The sequence below is a fragment of the Leptonotus elevatus genome, chromosome 7 (assembly GCF_054856555.1).
Source record: "Leptonotus elevatus isolate MCC_2025b chromosome 7, RoL_Lele_1.0, whole genome shotgun sequence".
NCBI classification, from domain to species: Eukaryota; Metazoa; Chordata; class Actinopteri; order Syngnathiformes; family Syngnathidae; genus Leptonotus; species Leptonotus elevatus.
In genome coordinates, this window is record NC_141245.1 from 25,879,348 (window position 1) to 25,898,150 (window position 18,803).

Consider the following 18,803-nt stretch of genomic DNA (forward strand, 5'->3'; position numbering starts at 1 on the left):
CAAAATGTGGATGCATAATTATGCACTATGACTGTGTCTCTTATGTCAATTTGATGTTTTTTTATTTATTAACCATTGGAAACTTAGCATAAAAACCGTCACAAGAATGTGAATGTCGTGATTTGCCAGTGTTTTTTCCACTTTATTCACATAGCGCTGTAGTTTTAATTGATTGCAATAATTATGTATTGTTTTGATAAGGTCATGTTCAATAAAATATACATATATACATTAATTCAATTATAAATGTAAATATTCATATTTTTACTGATGCTTCACGCAAGAGAAATAAGTTTCTACTATTTGCAACATTGGTACTTCTGAGAATGTCTTCCAAATAAAAGTAAAATAGGTATTGCATGAAATCCTTAACTGAATTGAAAATCAATGTGAATCGTGAAATCAAATCGAATCGGGTCCTTCTGATCGAATCGATTTTGGAAATCTGAATCGATACCCAGCCCCAATTTTTTACTTAATTTTCGGTATAATGTGGGCTAAATGCAGTTTTTTTTCCCCACTCGCGCTTGTGCAAGTAATATCCCGTGGCATTATGGGAAATATGCTATCTTTGTAGCATTTAGCCTAAAAGTACTTTCGAACGAATTTGTGAGCATATTTGAGCAAATTTGTGAGTACGTTCAAATGTATTTGAATTAGGGGTGTCAGTTAATTGTAATTAATCGCAATACTCCAATAGTTAACTCACGAGTCATTTCAGAAATATGGCTGCATGTTTTAGTCATTGATACAGTAATTTCATAGTAATTCATAAAATTGAGTACAAATTAAAAAGATCTACTGTATTGTAAAAAATAGTAATTTTAAAACGAGTGTGATATTGATTTGTGGTGAGGTCATCTTTCTGCCACTAGATGGCATAATTGCATTTGTAAGACGTTGGTGACAGCTCAGTGCATTTTCTTTTCATATTAAGAGCTATCTAACCTTTAACATGAAGTAACTTGTGAAATTTTGCACATTTTTAAAATTGTAAAATACAACTTGACCTTAGTCTCCACAAATATATGCATTATTATTCAATTCATTACTGCTCAATTTTGACGTGGACGTGTCTGTTGGGTTGCAACTGGAATTCCCCCAGTACAGTAAGGGGCGCTCATTAATCATGCGTTTAAAAAAAAAATGGCATTAAAGGAACTTTGAATGAACTCAAAATTAACGCACTCATTTTGACGCCACCTAATGTAAATCCATTCAAACGCACGAGCCAGTTCAAAATGTTTACTCCCCACATTGGCAGCTTCAAAGAAAGTCCCAAAATATATTTTTGTCTTTGTGTTTATTTCTACTCGCGACTCACTTTTTAGCAAGTGAAACAATTTAGAAATGGCTCATCGCGATTTGACAAACGTCCTTAAGCTAAGTATTAAAAAAAAGTGATTCAAAACAAAAAAAATTTTTTTTTTATGATTTAAGGTTTGAAAAACAGACAAAAGTCACTCGAAGAACCCGGCGGGCTGCAAGTAAAGGCTTCCTGCTGTGCTTGACTTGTCACCAGGCGCACATTCACACGCTCACGCACACACATGCGCGCGCGCACACACACACGCACCGAGTGAGTGAAAGTGTGGCCGAAGGAACAGACGAGACGAGATAAAAGCAGCAGCACATGTCTGAGATGCTGGAGCGCGACTCCAGCAGGCTTTCGTGCGTTCACACTTGTCACAACCCAAAATAGATCAAGAGCAGCGCAACGTCTTCATGACTTCATCCTTGATGCCAAACCACCCTCTCACTTACTTGTCTTTTTTGTTGTTGTAATATGCCCGCACTCGGTTGTCGAGGAGACGACCGTGGATTGAAGCGATAGATAAGCAGATTTTGCTCGACGTGCTCAACAAATAAATGAATGCAGTGCAAAATTTGCCAACATTGAAATGCCAAATTGAAACCCTCACGCTTTCAAAGCCGTCTTAAAACCCTCATTTAAAGCATCAAACCGGGATGAAAGCCTGACTTTGAAGCCCCAATCCTGGATTTGAAAACCTCTCCCTGGCTAGAAACCAAAATAAAACACACCGAGCCTTCATGGAAACCCTACTTTTGAACCCTCATTTGAAACCCCATCCTCTGTTTCAAACCCTGCTTTGAAACCAAACTCGATGCCACCTTTCGGTTCTGTGGGGTTTGGGTTTTTGTTTGTTATGGGTGTTCTTGTTGTTTTTGTCTGTGGTTGGTGTATTGAGGCCGCACGAAAGCCAGTTTCGATGTATCCTCAAAAGTGTGTGTCTTCTTGGCTGATTCTTCTTCTACGCTTTCCGTTAACTCCCCGTGGCTGCGCTACAGCGCCACTCCAGACTTGGCATCTACATGACAGCCGTTAAACGTCCTCAGCGTCTTCTTTTGGACACACGCAAGTCTTGAAATGCTTCCGTGTGGACGAGATTTGTTTGAGGAACCGAGCCGGCTTTGCTTCCGTCCGGACGGGGCCTTAGTCTGTCGTGTTTGTCCAGTCGGTGTGGGTGCGTTGCCTACATTATGTGAGGAAATTCATGCATCAAGTCTTCGTCACAGCCAAGTCGTCTTCATCACAGCTAAGTAGCCATTGCCACCGCCAAGTCATCATCGTCACAGCCAACCAAGTCTTCATGTCACAGCTAACCAAGTCTTTATCGTCACAGCTAACCAAGTCGTCACACAGCTAATCAAGTCGTCATCGTCACAGCTGACCAAGTCGTCACACGGGTGGCCAGGTCGTCACACAGCTAACCAAGTCATCATCGTCACAGCCAACCAAGTCTTCATGTCACAGCTAACCAAGTCTTTATCGTCACAGCTAACCAAGTCGTCACACAGCTAATCAAGTCGTCATCGTCACAGCTGACCAAGTCGTCACACGGGTGGCCGGGTCGTCGCGCAGCTAACCAAGTCGTCCTCGTCACAGCCAGCCAAGTCGTCACACAACTAATCAAGTCGTCATCGTCACGGCCAGCCAAGTCGTCACACAGCTAATCAAGCCGTCATCGTCACAGCTGACCAAGTCGTCACACGGGTGGCCGGGTCGTCACACCGCTAACCAAGTCGTCCTCGTCACAGCCAGCCAAGTCATCACACAGCTAATCAAGTCGCCATCGTCACAGCTGACCAAGTCGTCACACGGGTGGCCGGGTCGTCGCACAGCTGACCAAGTCGTCATCGTCACGGCCAGCCAAGTCGTCACACCGCCAACCAAGTCGTCACAGCCAAGACGCCATATCCCCAGCCCAGTCAAGTCAATCCAGAGCAAATCAATGCAAATCAGGTCCTGTCATGTCACGCTCGTCCCGGTCGAGTCCCGTCCCGTCCAGTCCCGATTGTCTGCTCACCTTTCTCACTATGGTTAAAAAAAGCAGCAGGCATTGCACCTGCTTCCTGTTTCCCTGCATTTGGGTCCACCATCCCTCGTCACGACAGTTGCAACCCAATTCACAATAAGCGTGCCGAGCAAATATTCCTCATTCAAATTGTGTGTCTGTTCATAGTTCTGAAAATCAACTGGAACAGGATCAGAGTCAAATGTAATATCATGCCAAATAAATATTACATTGAGACAATTTATTCATAAAACGTGCAGGCTCCTCGCCAACATTTATTAAAAATGTAATTCTGGCTTTTTTTGTTCTTGCTTCAATTATGAATTGGACTTTTCACATCAACAAGACGACAGTCGAGAACCCGCCAGCCGTTGTGTGTTCATTACGCTCAATATTTCATTTGCTGTTATTAATATTAGACGTCCCACAAAAACAGCTTTCACCTTTGACCGACTTCACACGGTTTGCTTTCGACGCTAATTCAAAGGGAATCAAACCATTTCAATCATGTCGTTGTTTTGGGAACAAATACAAATAAACAGCCGTTTTTTCCTCGAAAGGTCAAAGGTGAAAACGACGCCAACGGCCCAACTGCCGGATGCTGAAATTCTAAACCGACATTTGAAAAACCCAATTTGAAAGCAAAACCTAGGCTTGAAGCACGAAATATTGTCTGAATAATCTCGAACCCAGGCTTGAAACCCTGCTTAGAAATGTGAACTTCTTGCAACAACTTCTTGCCCCTTGTTTGAAACCTCGAAAGGTGACGCGCTTTGAAAGCCCAACTCATGCTTGAAATCCAAACTTTTGTTTGGAAAAACTAGCCCAGGTTTGAAATTCTACTTTGAAACAACCAATCCTTGTTTGAAAACCATGCCCAGGTTTGCCTAACCCAGGCTTTAGACCTCAGTTTAAATTCCTAAGCCAAGCTTGAAACCCTAATATGACAACAAAAACCCTGTGTTCTGTTTCGCTATAAAACATGGAATTGAATTCACTCTAAAAAACAATTGGGTCAAAATGAACCCAATTACGGATCAAAAATGGACTATGGGTCAAATTGACCCGATTTTCTGGGTTGCTTTATACAAAATGGCCCCATTTTTGACCCAAGTAAACAATCTGACCCAACTTTCTGGGTTGTTTTATACAAAGTGTTGGTTTTTGACCTAAAGTTGGGCCAAATTAACCCGACCTAACTTTATGGGTTCTTTGATGCAAAAAGACCCTTTTTTGTTAGTTTGTACAAAAGTGTATTGTTAAAGTTATGTGAAATTGACACAAATAGAGCACTTTTGACCCAACTGTTTTCGAGTGAATTGAAAATGTGACTTTCAGGGCACTAAATTCCCCTCAAGAGCCTCGTTCGTGGCACCGGAAAACCAAAAGCATATGAATTTGATGATGACTTTTGCATTCGGGCCGGGAAGCGCCATAAAGAGCAAAAAACAAGTTCGGAGTCATCTGAGGAGGCTTTTTCAAAAGACGATAATGACAAAGTGCAGCGATGCGACTTTTTAATAAGGCCCAGACGAGCCTCCGTCCAAACGCGACTCGCATGTGTTTTGTGTTGAAATCCTCTGCAAGAAATCAATCACTGCCTTGTTTTTTTCCTTTCCTCCCCAAAATACAAAACTTCTTGTCTTTCATTGGAAACGTCTTGCAGTCCACGGGGAGACGAGATCTATCGGCACCGCGGTTTTGCACGTCTGACTCACGAGGACATGAAAAAACACCTCCGGGGTTTGCAGGCTGCTGCTGCTGCTAATCCCATCGAAGGGCAACATTCAGCCCTGTAATTAAACGATTCACAATGAGGACACCTGGCTGGGACGTGTGGACACACCCACATGCGCACCTTTCGAAAGACAGCAACTTGTCTTTCAGATGCATCATTGGCACCAAATTTCACGTATCTTATGTCTCGACATTGGAGAAAGACCGATATGTTTTTTTCAGGGCCGATACCGATGCCGATTATTAGTAGACAAGGAGGCCGATAACCGATATTTGAAGCTGATATTCATTTTCAGTAAAAAGGGGGGAAACTATTGGCAAAAAATCTTTTCAGTACAAATGCCAATCTTGACTTTGTTGTAACGTCTTAAAGTTGAGTTGAACAATTTTTCAGACTTTTCCAAATGTAGAAGTTTTTTTTTTTTAAATCTTAGATAATATACTCCATTTAAAATTTCTAAAATAAAAAAAATGTTCAGGGACCTCCCAGGGTTATCAGCACGTCTTGAAAAGTGAAATGGAAACTGGAAACACATTTCCTTGTTTTAATGTCGAGTCAGAAGCATCTCTCATAAAAGTTACCTGAGAATTTAAATCAATAGTTCCCTGAGATGAAAATGGTTTGAGCTTTACCTTTTATCGGCCGTCAGATTTAGAAAAAAGGCCGATACCGATGTTCGTCAAAATGCTCGCCATCCACTTTGGGGACAAATACTACTAAACTCTCAAGGATTGGATTTGTCTTGATGAATTCATTTCAGGTTATCAATATACTGCCATTAAATATCAATAACATCATCGAGGACGGTAAAGTGCTGATGTACCAGCATGCAACACGGTTATCAAATGTAGCATCACGAGACCAACAGCTTTTATCATCATGATCAATATTCCACAGCGCTAAGACACTTTAAAGTGCTCGAGGAAATTCGGGGGGAGGAGTCAAAATACCAGCATCAATTATGGATATGGCGAAGAATTTTATTATCCTTTATGACGTAGTAGCAAATCTGATGGATTTTGAGATCAATTGTATGTCATGTCAAATTGTGACTGCTGTCGCTTTTGTTGCGGAAAGCGCGAGTCTCGTTCCGAACCCTCGCGAAGAAGAGCCAAAGGGCTTTTCTTGTCTTTTGGTCAAGAAAGGAGCCGTGAAGTCAGCGGCGAGGAATGCGAGCCGGGACCACCGCATGGGCTGCCTCTGGCGTGGCGGGCGATGGCGGGCGTCGTCCTCAACCAAAGACAAACGAGGCGTCAAAGATGAAATCGATGAGGTCGCAGAGTGAAAAAAAAAAAAAAAAGAAGCTCAACGTCTGTCGCTTCGGGCAAAGTTGAAGAAAATTCTTCAGGTTGGAGATTTACAGCGTGACGACGAGCGCGTCTCCCGTGGCTGACAGGTTAAGCCGCCCCCCCACCCCCCCCCCTTTTTTTCCTTTCAAAGGACTTTACAGACGTGTTTAAATTCAATCATCCTCCAAAGGTAAGACGAGCACGAGTCACATTGCGCAACGTGACCTCACATTGCGCAACGTGACCTCACGTTATCTTTTCAAAAGGTCCTAAACATGGAAACGTGCTCGATTACAGCGTGAGAGCAAAAAAAGAAGGACAGCACGATTCAAGCATTAATTACAAGGTAGATCGAACCCACAACAGCCACGAGACCGCCGGGTTTGTTTCATGAAGTTCACATCAAAACCATCATTTGGATGGCGCTTAATAGCAAACATCTGAAATGCAACCTCAGCCGGCAATTACGCGAGGAAGAAAAAAAGACATTTGTCAAGCGCTTGCTTCATCTTTAAAGCAGCTGGTAAAATTAAAAGCTGTCAAAAATGAAGCGCGGGAATTTTGGTGCCCAACCTCAAATCGGCAAATAAATCATCCCAGAAATGCAGGCGGTAAGATTCGCTTATTGAGCGGGTAGAGTCGGAGCAAAGTCACGTGACCGGCCAAAGTCGAACGGCGGTCAACGGGAGAAGATGCGACGTGAGATGAAATGTTGTGGAATTCGCCGATTGTCAGACGGACAGACTGCAAGTTAGAAAGATGTCAAAATGATCTTCATTTGGGAAATGAAAATCGGGGGAAATCTAACAAACGGTTCCTACGATGTCTTGAATGCGCTCCATATTTGGAATGTTTCAATCAGTCAAGAAACATGGCATTTTATTTTGAAATTTGGGAATTTTATAGTAGCCTGAACAAGTCGGAATGATGTGAATCCGTCAAAACATGTCAAGTATGTCAAGTATCACTTCATCAAGAAAACTAGGGAACGATGACAAATAGTTCCCAAGTTGTCCTGGTTGAATATTTGACATTGTTCCCAAGACGGCCTGAACAAACAGAATCGTTTGGAGTTGGAACGATTTCAAAAGAAAATCAGTATGTAAAGTGTGACCTCATCGGCAAGTTTGATCAGGAACATTTGGGGAACGTAACAAATAGTTCCCAAATTGTCCTGGTTGAATATTTGACATTGTTCCCAAGACGGCCTAAACAAACAGAATCGTTTGGAGTTGGAACGATTTCAAAAGAAAATCAGTATGTAAAGTGTGACCTCATCGGCAAGTTTGATCAGGAACATTTGGGGAACGTAACAAATAGTTCCCAAGTTGTCCTGGTTGAATATTTGACATTGTTCCCAAGACGGCCTGAACAAGCAGAATCGTTTGGAGTTGGAACGATTTCAAAAGAAAGTCAGTATGTAAAGTGTGACCTCATCGGCAAGTTTGATCAGGAACATTTGGGGAACGTAACAAATAGTTCCCAAGTTGTCCTGGTTGAATATTTGACATTGTTCCCAAGACGGCCTGAACAAGTAGAATCGTTTTGGAGTTGGAACGATTTCAAAAGAAAATCAGTATGTAAAGTGTGACCTCATCGGCAAGTTTGATCAGGAACATTTGGGGAACGTAACAAATAGTTCCCAAATTGTCCTGGTTGAATATTTGACATTGTTCCCAAGACGGCCTGAACAAGCAGAATCGTTTTGGAGTTGGAACGATTTCAAAAGAAAGTCAGTATGTAAAGTGTGACCTCATCGGCAAGTTTGATCAGGAACATTTGGGGAACATAACAAATAGTTCCCAAGTTGTCCTGGTTGAATATTTGACATTGTTCCCAAGACGGCCTGAACAAGCAGAATCGTTTGAAGTTGGAACGATTTCAAAAGAAAATCAGTATGTAAAGTGTGACCTCATCGGCAAGTTTGATCAGGAACATTTGGGGAACGTAACAAATAGTTCCCAAATTGTCCTGGTTGAATATTTGACATTGTTCCCAAGACGGCCTGAACAAGCAGAATCGTTTTGGAGTTGGAACGATTTCAAAAGAAAGTCAGTATGTAAAGTGTGACCTCAACGGCAAGTTTGATCAGGAACATTTGGGGAACGTAACAAATAGTTCCCAAATTGTCCTGGTTGAATATTTTACATTGTTCCCAAGACGGCCTGAACAAACAGAATCGTTTGGAGTTGGAACGATTTCAAAAGAAAATCAGTTTGTAAAGTGTGACCTCATCGGCAAGTTTGATCAGGAACATTTGGGGAACGTAACAAATAGTTCCCAAATTGTCCTGGTTGAATATTTGACATTGTTCCCAAGACGGCCTGAACAAGCAGAATCGTTTTGGAGTTGGAACGATTTCAAAAGAAAGTCAGTATGTAAAGTGTGACCTCAACGGCAAGTTTGATCAGGAACATTTGGGGAACGTAACAAATAGTTCCCAAATTGTCCTGGTTGAATATTTTACATTGTTCCCAAGACGGCCTGAACAAACAGAATCGTTTGGAGTTGGAACGATTTCAAAAGAAAATCAGTTTGTAAAGTGTGACCTCATCGGCAAGTTTGATCAGGAACATTTGGGGAACGTAACAAATAGTTCCCAAATTGTCCTGGTTGAATATTTGACATTGTTCCCAAGACGGCCTGAACAAGCAGAATCGTTTTGGAGTTGGAACGATTTCAAAAGAAAGTCAGTATGTAAAGTGTGACCTCATCGGCAAGTTTGATCAGGAACATTTGGGGAACATAACAAATAGTTCCCAAGTTGTCCTGGTTGAATATTTGACATTGTTCCCAAGACGGCCTGAACAAGCAGAATCGTTTTGGAGTTGGAACGATTTCAAAAGAAAGTCAGTATGTAAAGTGTGACCTCATCGGCAAGTTTGATCAGGAACATTTGGGGAACGTAACAAATAGTTCCCAAGTTGTCTTGGTGGAATATTTCTCAATTGCAATCAATCAGTCAAGAAATGTGCAAGGAATGAAAATGACATCAAATATTTCATCATTGGCGAATCTTACTGTGGAAATAGTTCCCAAAATGTTCGACGAGCGGAGTCACCTAAAAACGGACATTTGGAAAGAGCGTCAAAGTGTCAAAAATGTCTTAGTTTGGAGACTGCGGAACATTTGGGCTATGTTACAAATAAACTTTAGTTTTTTTCGTCCTCTTCAGCGTTGATCCAAATATCTTCTTGTTGGCAAAAAAAGCATCCAAAAGGAAAATATTGATCCCAGCCGATAGAATCTCAACAACGTCGTGTCGAGGAAAGATTAAAACTGGTTTCATTTCAGTAGTTAAAACTTGATTGCAGCTAATCCAAAGTCCTGCCTTGGGAGAGGCCTTGCAGATGGAGGAAGGGGCGGGGTCACACATCTGGAGCTCATATCTTCTCGCGGTCTGGATTGCATTTCTTTGCACTTTTATCCCGCAACACTCGCTCTCCATTACTGTCGATCCAAAGTGCTCGTAATGACTTCATATCAAAAGACGGACTTATTTGCACTCATTTCTGCATTTGGACTCGGTAAAGATTGAATAAGACAAACGTGGTCAAAAGCTTGAAAAAGTCACGAACTCAAAGCGCTAGCACAAGCAATGGCAACGTCACGGGCAATTTCCACCGATGCAACACACCCTTGCAGCCAGGGTCACCATGGCAACGACAACGTTCACATTCCACGCCCACAAACAAATATGCATTGGAAGTTTCAAGCTAAACTTCCTCATTATGCATTAGCAACGCTAATGCTAACACAACATGAGCAGCGTCCTGGCTCCTCCGACCTGAAGGTTAAATGCCTCATTGCGGATTGCGCCAAACTTCGACTTGACTTACGTTAGCAGTTAGCAGCGACGCTCATGCTAACACAGCGTGAAAGTTTTTTTTGGGTAGTCCACAAACGCAACAGACCATGAATGTGACCCGCTATTGATATTATGAAGAGCAGGCTCAAGACACGCTTATTTAGTTTGGCGTTGAAATGATCTTTTCAACGCCATTTATTTATTTTCTTAGTTCCTTTTTTTCATATTGTCTTTTAGCTTCTTCTTCTTCTTTTTTTTTTTTACCTTTAACTGTTTTTTATTTTAAGTTTTAGCACCAGTATCTTCTGGGTGCCTTTCCTCACATGGTTTCTCTGTGCCCTATCATGTTTTGTTTTGGGGTTTTTTTTGGGGGGGGGGGCAGTTGGGGGATGGGTGTATCTTGAGTTGCGTGCGTGCGTGCATGCGTGCGTGCGTCCATCCAGACGCTGCGTATGTCAAACTGTCTGATCAGCAAGAAAAGCTAATTGAACTCATTCTGTCACACGTGAGCGCGAGAACGTGCTGACGTGCTCTTAATTGTTTGCAACAATGGCGTGAAAGAAACCTCAACGTTATTTTTTTCTTGCCAGAAGGCGCGAGAGCGTTCAGCGTGCGTCGACATTGATCTCGGTCGAACCTGCATTCTGCTCTTCACTTTATTTAGATTTAGCAATCAAGCTCAAAAGAACGCAAGTGGTTCACATTCGCCCGACGACTAAAAAAAGACTGCTTGAGGCGGGATATTCCCACAAGGTTTGTTTTTCAATTTCCTTAAAAAAAAAAAAATGCATCATTGAAGTGACGCAAAAAAACGGAAACAAACAGTTGAATTCTTTTGACGTCTTTTTAGTTTTGTTAATGTCATGAATGCACGTTTTTAAAAAGCCCAATATTATCGAGTGTTACGCTCTAAAAACAGCTGGGTCAAAAGTAATCCAATTATGGGTCAAAAATGGACCGATCCACTTTATGGGTCAATTTGACCGAACTTTCTTGGTAGTTTTATACAAAATGACCCGATTTTATTACCCAAGTAAAGGATCTGACCAATTGAGTTGTTTTACATGAAAAGACCCATTTCTTGTTGGGTCAAAAATGGGCCGATCCTCGACTTGCCTCCCATTTGACCCAACTTTGAGTCCTTTACTTGGGTTACAAAAAAGGGCTCATTTTGTATAAAACAACCCAGAAAGTTGGGTCAAATTGACCCAAGTAGAAGATCGGTCCATTTTTGACCCATCGTTGTGTTAATTCTGACCCAACTCTTTCTCGAATGTATGTTTCGCGATGAAACAAAATGGAGGTTGTGGCCGGTTGTTTGACAGCCAAGCCGACACCATCCGTGCGGGCCATCAAGCGTTCCTGAGGCAGGAGAGCGCGTTCGCTTCTTTGAGCTCGTCTGGACTCCATCCGCGCTTCTCGCCAAAGCGGCGGGATCGGATCCACGGTTCGTTGGTCGAATCCCTCCAACCCGTGACGCCGACGTCCCCGTCGCCATCTATCGGATCAAACGACGACTTCGTATCTGTCGGAGTACAACGCGATGAGCGCGATCCGTTCCGCCACGCTGATCGACTTCACAGACATTTTTCACCCGTCGGACGTAACGGCAAGTGAATTAATCTCCTCTGGGCTTAAAGTTTCACAAAAACCTCATCAAATCGTTATTGGCTGTCGGCGACACGTGATGTTTTAAATAACGCTTCAACATTCCGAGCTGTCGTACGAGGGTGAAAATAAATAGAATGAAAAGGAGAGGCTGCCGAGAGATGTTGGAAATCGGACTGCATGAATAAAACCAACGAACACTTTTAGTGCACGTTTACGTGCGCACGATACTTGGAACTGGGATGTACCTAATATTTAGGCCATTTGGGACAGCGCATAAGGTACACTTGCAAACAAGAACCGGGACATCCCTAATATTTGGGCCAAGATGGCCGCTTCATTAGGTACGTCTACCCACAGGAAGTGGGGTGTACCTAATGTTTTGGCCAATATGGCAGTATGGAGTTGATTTGAGATATTGTTTGGCATGTTTGTCCCCGAGTCGAGTTCCACTTGTTGGCTCGTTTGTTCACTTTCCCGTGGCTTCTATTCGCTTGGAGCAAATTGGCGCAAATTGCGAAAAAGGAGAATTAAATTATTTATTTGTTGTGTGCGCGTGTGCCGGAATAGCTCACAAAAGCTAAGTCACAAAAATAAACATATCTGATACATTTTCGCTTTCACATAAACCTCTAAATGACAAATCAGAAAAAAAAAAAAATCATTATTCGAAAATTGCTGCAATTTCAAAAGTGTCCCAAAGTGATCGGAGCCATTTTGAGCTCAACAATCCAACTGAGCAATTCTGCTGTAATCAATCCAAGCACAAGCGCAACGTCCCAAGACTCCGGTCCACGTAAATGTGGCTAATGGTCCGAGGATTCGCCTTTGCGGCAGGCGCGCGGCCGCCATCTTGGTCGCATTACGCCGACATGTGGCGTACCTGTGACTGTGCTTATCAGGGCAAGATTTGTGGGCTAAGTTAATGACTTCAGAACCCCCGAACCGAGAGTGCAAACAGGAACAGGAACACAGAGACGACGACAAACCAACAAGAAAATCACTTTGGAAAACAGTAACAATAAGACTTGTAAGTGGCCTCAAAATTCTGCTTCAGAGGACCACATTGCAACTGGGAAAATGCACATAGAGAACAGGAACAGGAACAGGAACAGGAACACACTCCAAAAATAGTAACACTCACTGTAAAAAAACAACAACTTTTCACTAGGCCATACAATGACAGGAACATTTTTATCCGGGCAAGATTTGTGGGCTAAGTTAATGACCTCAGAACCCCCGAGCCGAGAATGCAACAGGAACAGGAACACAAAGACGACTACAAACCAAAAAAAAAAAAACCCTTGGGAAATCAGCAACAACAAGACTTGTAAGTGGCCCCCAAATTCTGCTTCAGAGGACCACATTGCAACTGGGAAAATGCACATAGAGAACAGGAACAGGAACACACTCCAAAAATAGTAACACTCACTGTAAAAAAACAACAACTTTTCACGAGGCCATACAATGACAGGAACATTTTTATCCGGGCAAGATTTGTGGGCTAAGTTAATGACCTCAGAACCCCCGAGCTGAGAACGCAACAGGAACAGGAACACAAAGATGACTACAAACCAAAAAAAAAAAAAACCCTTGGGAAATCAGCAACAACAAGACTTGTAAGTGGCCTCAAAATTCTGCTTCAGAGGACCACATTGCAACTGGGAAAATGCACATAGAGAACAGGAACAGGAACACACTCCAAAAATAGTAACACTCACTGTAAAAAAACAACAACTGTAATGCAAGTCACTTTATGTCCACAAAAAAAACAAAACAAGCGTCACATCTCCTTGAGTTGCTCAGCTGGACTCGCCGCCGGAGTCATTTCATCTTGGAAGGGCATCAAGACCAGCACGCCGTCCCTTTAACCTCCGCGGGAGGACGGACACAAGACGACTTCACTTCATCACTCCACGAAAAGCGCAGCGTTGCCAAACAATCCCATTAGCTGTCAGCAGCTCGCCAGGGCACGGCGGCGACCGCTCCTTTCTCGCGGTCGGGTCAACCCCGGAGCGATCGTGGTTCAGCTTTCGTGGCGGCTGACGGCAAACACCAAATATCTCAACAATAAGACACGGCCAATGAGACCCTGAGGGACGCCGTTAGCAAGTGCAAAACGACAGTTGATTAGCTACACCTGCACAGCACAAGGGAACGACAAGTGCAGGATGAAGAAGAAAAAGAAAAAAAGTCAAAGTTAGAAAGTAGTAAAGAGGTACCTTGACTTAACTCATTGACTGGCAGCCATTTTCACTGAAGCAACCCCCTTTGCTCCCAGCTGTTTGACTGGATTTTGACCGATTTTGCAAGGCACACAGAATATTGTGTTCCATTGCCATAAAAACATGGAAGCTACCAAAAGAAATATTCGAGTCTCTTCTTTCATCAGGAAAAAAAAAAAAGAAGTACAATTCTATCTGTTTCCGTTTTGCAGCAATTAGCATTAGCATATAGCTAAGTTTCATCATGCAATGTACAGTCAGGGGAGGGATTCAAACTTGCAACTTCCTGGTTACTGGACAATGCACCACCGAGCTGGTAATGATATAAAGTTGGACGTACGCAAGCGGGCGTGGAAAGTGGGAACAATTTCAAGGTCGTTCCCATTGAAAGGAATGTGCAACATTTGATATTTAACGTACACATTTCGAGTCTTCAAATGTTCTGAACTCGACTCCGTGCATCAAAACTGGAGCCAACCAACCACATTCCTTATGACGTCACACATGCAGGAAACGGCAACAAAAGCGCCCCAAACTTCCGGAAAGCCAAGCGAAAGTGCCGAAAGCGACGTTACTCACGGCTCCTGTCCCCTTTCCACCGCCAGCTGCCTTTGGACCTGCCGGGGGCGTCGCCCGGCGAACACCCCCCGCCGTGCGTCCCGCTTAACAGCAGAAGCATCAGCATCAGCGGCCGTCGTCTCGCCATGCCTCCGACTCGCTCCGGCTCACCGCCGGCGCGCTTCAAGCCGAGCTGCCGTCATGCCTTTAGATCCACGCGGCACCCGGGTCGAGTCCCGGTCCTCGCTGATGATCGAAATCGATCCCTCACAGGGCAAAAGTGGCTGCAAACATCCTGCACTGCCGCAATTCTCGCTTCTCGCCCTCTTTGAAGAATCCTGCTGTGCGTGTGCGTGCGTGCGTGCGTGCGTGTGCGTGTGTCACTCGTCCCCGGGTGTCAGAAATAAATCACCGCAGAGCAGCCTTGACTTTGAGTGCGAGCATCTCGCCAGTGAGGAGGAGATCTCGCAAGTCCGTTCACACCGGCACACCCTCCATGCTCATGCTCGGATGGATTTTCATCATGTCAGCGTGCACCACTCACACACGCACGCACGCACGCACGCACGCACGCACGCGCACGCACGCACGCACGCACGCACACTTTGAGCGGAATATGACTGGCTGTTAATGTGCAGGCAGTAAATCCGCCTAATGGCTCTGAAAGAACATCACACATTACACAGCAGCGCGTCGGAAACGCTTCCAGTGCCTCCGAGTGGCTCGTAAACAGAGGACGCAACATTAGGCGGATCCGTTTCGTCCGCACAGAAGCCGGAAAAACACAAAACAGGAACGCGTGTTGAAAAATGTGTCTCTGAATTTCATTTCTCTGTCCTGGACATGCCACAGTGGGGTTGGGGGGGGGGGGGGCTTTCAAGAGCATCCGACCTCCAACCTTTTCAGAAACAGAACAATTAACTCTTTGACCGCCAAAAACGTTTAATAACGTTTAGTAAAATCCAATTGAGTGCCGCCAAAGACGTTAAAAGACGTTCACTATGTTTTTTTTGTTTTTTTGGGAAACGGGTGGAGGAAAGCCTTGGCCAGCTGTGCTGAACGTATCAAGCAGATCGAGTTAGTATAATGACTATTTATGGGCACTAGATGGCAGCGATGACTCTCTTTGGACAAGATCGGGTAGGAGTCAGTAGTAGAAGACGTGAGGCGGAGCTAGAGTGTCGATGGGAGAATGGCTGAGGAAGCGAAAATGGCGACCGGTTGCAAGCAACTCACGCTTGAGCATTTTTTTCAAAGACAAAAAGCATCGACCAATGCTAAAGAGCACATTGATGATGATGATGATGGTGACTCCGAGGTTGACGCCGAAGTTGGAAGCGTTGACGCGGCGGCTTCGATCGCGTCGTAAAGCCTCACCGGCTAGCGATGCTAACGGCGGAAAACGAGCACTTCTGCACAGGCGGACGTTCAATCGGACGATGAAGAGTACCCCGAGTCCAATGCATATTCATCGGAGGAGCGGGTACAGTCTGATCACGGAGAAGACACTGGTTCTGGACTACGATGCCGCCATGAATGGAGTGGATAAGATGGATCAGAACATCTACCAGTATAGCAACTGAAGGACATGAGGAAGCCAGACGTAACATCACCGTAACGTAACCGTAGCATGATCCTGATATTAGACTTGATGGCAACACACACTGCAGTATATACTTGCTATTCCCCGGAAAAAAACGGCCGGCAAGAAAGTGGAGCTTTTGCACGCGAAGGGGCAATCGCAGTGAAATTAATCTGTTGTGCAAATCCTGCTGCGTCCCCTTGCATGCAGGGGGGTTTTACACAATATACCTCACAAAAAGAAAAACTGTGTAAGTGAAACAACAGTGTATTTCTATCTGTTTCCATTTTGCAGCAATTAGCATTCAAATATAGCTAAGTTTCATCATCATTCACAAATCTATCTAGAATTGTGAGTAAATTAGCTTTTTTTCAACATGGCCCTGTATGTATGCTCTAGCATTAGAAAAAAATGGACATCTTTGGGACACATAAAACATTTCAAATCGAACGTATTTATCGTTTTTGGGAGCAAATGAGTTGACAGTTGTAAGCTAGGTAACATTTATTTTGATGTGTTCAACTGTACGTTTGTGCATTGATTGGATTTTGACCTTAGAATCTCTTTTAACGTGGGATCCAAATGCAACCTGACGAGTTTTTACCAAAATTCACAACAAGCTGGTAAATTTCCAACTTCTCTGAGTCCTGAGGTGCTGAGACCGCACCCCCTGGAGCGGGGGTGGGGTCACTGTTATAAGACCCGTGACACACACCGCTACTTCCTCTTTGATCTCCCCTCTTCACCCTGCCGGTCCCTCCCGACCTTGCGATCTGGGGGTCAACCCCCTTCATCTGGCACGGCTGCTAGCAGTGGGCTAGCACACGGCTGGCGGGACCACGAGCACACGACTCCCTCACGGTGCCAGCGCATTGCGACAGGCCCAGCGAAACACGCTGCTTTTGGTCCCTGCAAAGGCTGAGACAGATTGCAGCGCCCACAACGGCACTCTGAGGCCCCAACCAAAAAGGCCCCTCTGCATTCAACAGGTCGACCCCCTGTGAGGGTCCCCTGCCATCTTGGTGAACTCTCTCTCAACTGAACCCGTTCCGTCTGTTCTTCAACAGCATGGTGAATCTCAAATCAAGGACAACAGCTCTCTCTGCGTCTCGGGCCAACACGGGGCCATCTGTAAGTGCAACTTTGCAAACATTAACCAGATTGTATAAATTGGTGAAAGCAATTAGGTTAAATGGTGGGTGCCAGGTTCGACTGATTAGGAAATGCCATCACCTCGTTGAAGACCGTTTCTCTTTTCTTGTTTGGTGTTTTCCTTTGATTATATTATTATTTTAGTCCTGGCGGATTTTCGCCAGCCCCATTGTTTCATACCATATTGATCTTTAGCGATGAGCTCTTCTTCTCATCACCCTGATCTTTATTTCCCGCCCGGCACAGATTTTCAACTGACTTCAAGTCTGGACTGTCGACTATTTTTGTCGGCGAACCATTTCTTAACCATTTTTGCTTTTTTTTTTTTGGTCATGCTAAAATGTCCATATATTCAAAATTTGTCGGGGGTATGAATAATTTGACAACATGATAGACGTGTGCCTAATTTCATGGTTCTAAGTGAAACTGTCTTCAGGAACGGATTTTTTTTTTTTTTATATAATCTAATGTTTGAAGGTCGAGCTAGCAAGCACAACGGCCTGCAAAATCTCCACTTGATGCACGCTTCTCTCTCATATTACAACGGGTGCCTCTCTCAAGCTTACACGCACACACGCCGCATAAAAGACTATTTTCATAAGGACAAGCTCAGCAAGTCTGCGTTTACGGTTACATTGCTGCTTTCCTGCGGCTGCCGGTCGGACGCCGGTGGTTGCGGGGGGGGGGCAGGTGGGTGCAGGTTACTGTGTGAAACTCAAGGTCGCGCCTCCCCTCTCGTTTTCTCTCGCTCTCACCTCTCTATTCTCGCCCGAGTCCCCTTGGTGCGCCCTTCTTCATTGCCAAAGTCTAGAATGTCCTGAGCAGACCTCGAAGGCAGCACAAAATCGGCTTTTACGTTCCCTTTTTCGATGGCTCAAAATCATCACTTTAGCAAGAATCCTTCTAAGTGAGTCAGAATACAGGAAAATAAAATTACTAATCACATGGTCGTTAAAAAAAAAGCCTTACTATGGTAATTTTTTTTAAAAAGATGCCTTACATGGTCGTTTAAAAAGAAATGTAATTTGTTTGTTTTGGGAGAAATAAAAGTTGCATATTTCCAATCACCATATTTTTCACAAATATTTGAAATATATAAAAATATAGTGCCCTGCGATTGGCTGGCAACCAGTTGAGGGTGTACCCCGCCTACTGCCCGAAGCCAGCTGGGATAGGCTCCAGCAGCCCCCCGTGACCCTTGTGAGGACAAGCATTTAAGAAAATGGATGAATGGATAAAAATATAGATTTTTTTTCCCCCAAGAATATTTTGGAGGAATACATTTTTGGGCTCATAATCTTCCAACCTCCACATTTTCTTCTTTTATTCCCTGAAAAAGCATAGCAATACAGAACTTTGTATATAGAAGGACGATCACTGAAAATACAACAATTCCCGTGAGTGGAATAGCTCACATAATTCCTCGACACGCGTTCCACATTGCGTTTTTGAATGAAGACAAAACGCTCGTTTTTCAGCGCATTTGCTTCAAATTTCAATGCCGGCACCCTGAAAGTGGCAGCCGG

At 43.9% G+C, this 18,803-nt stretch overlaps 1 protein-coding gene across 6 annotated transcripts in view; it reads right to left on the bottom strand.

Annotated features, from left to right (window-relative positions):
• robo1 (roundabout, axon guidance receptor, homolog 1 (Drosophila)) overlaps nucleotides 1-18,803 on the bottom strand; it is a 247,561-nt gene that overhangs the window by 182,610 nt on the left and 46,148 nt on the right. The window contains exon 1 of one of the 6 annotated variants that reach the window (XM_086080350.1): nucleotides 14,565-14,998. The exons of the other annotated variants lie outside the window; for them this stretch is intronic. Within the exon in view, the coding sequence (XP_085936476.1) occupies nucleotides 14,565-14,691 (127 nt within the window). The 5' untranslated portion in view covers nucleotides 14,692-14,998. Of the gene's footprint in view, nucleotides 1-14,564; nucleotides 14,999-18,803 lie in introns of those variants that run through there. 6 annotated transcript variants of the gene reach the window in all.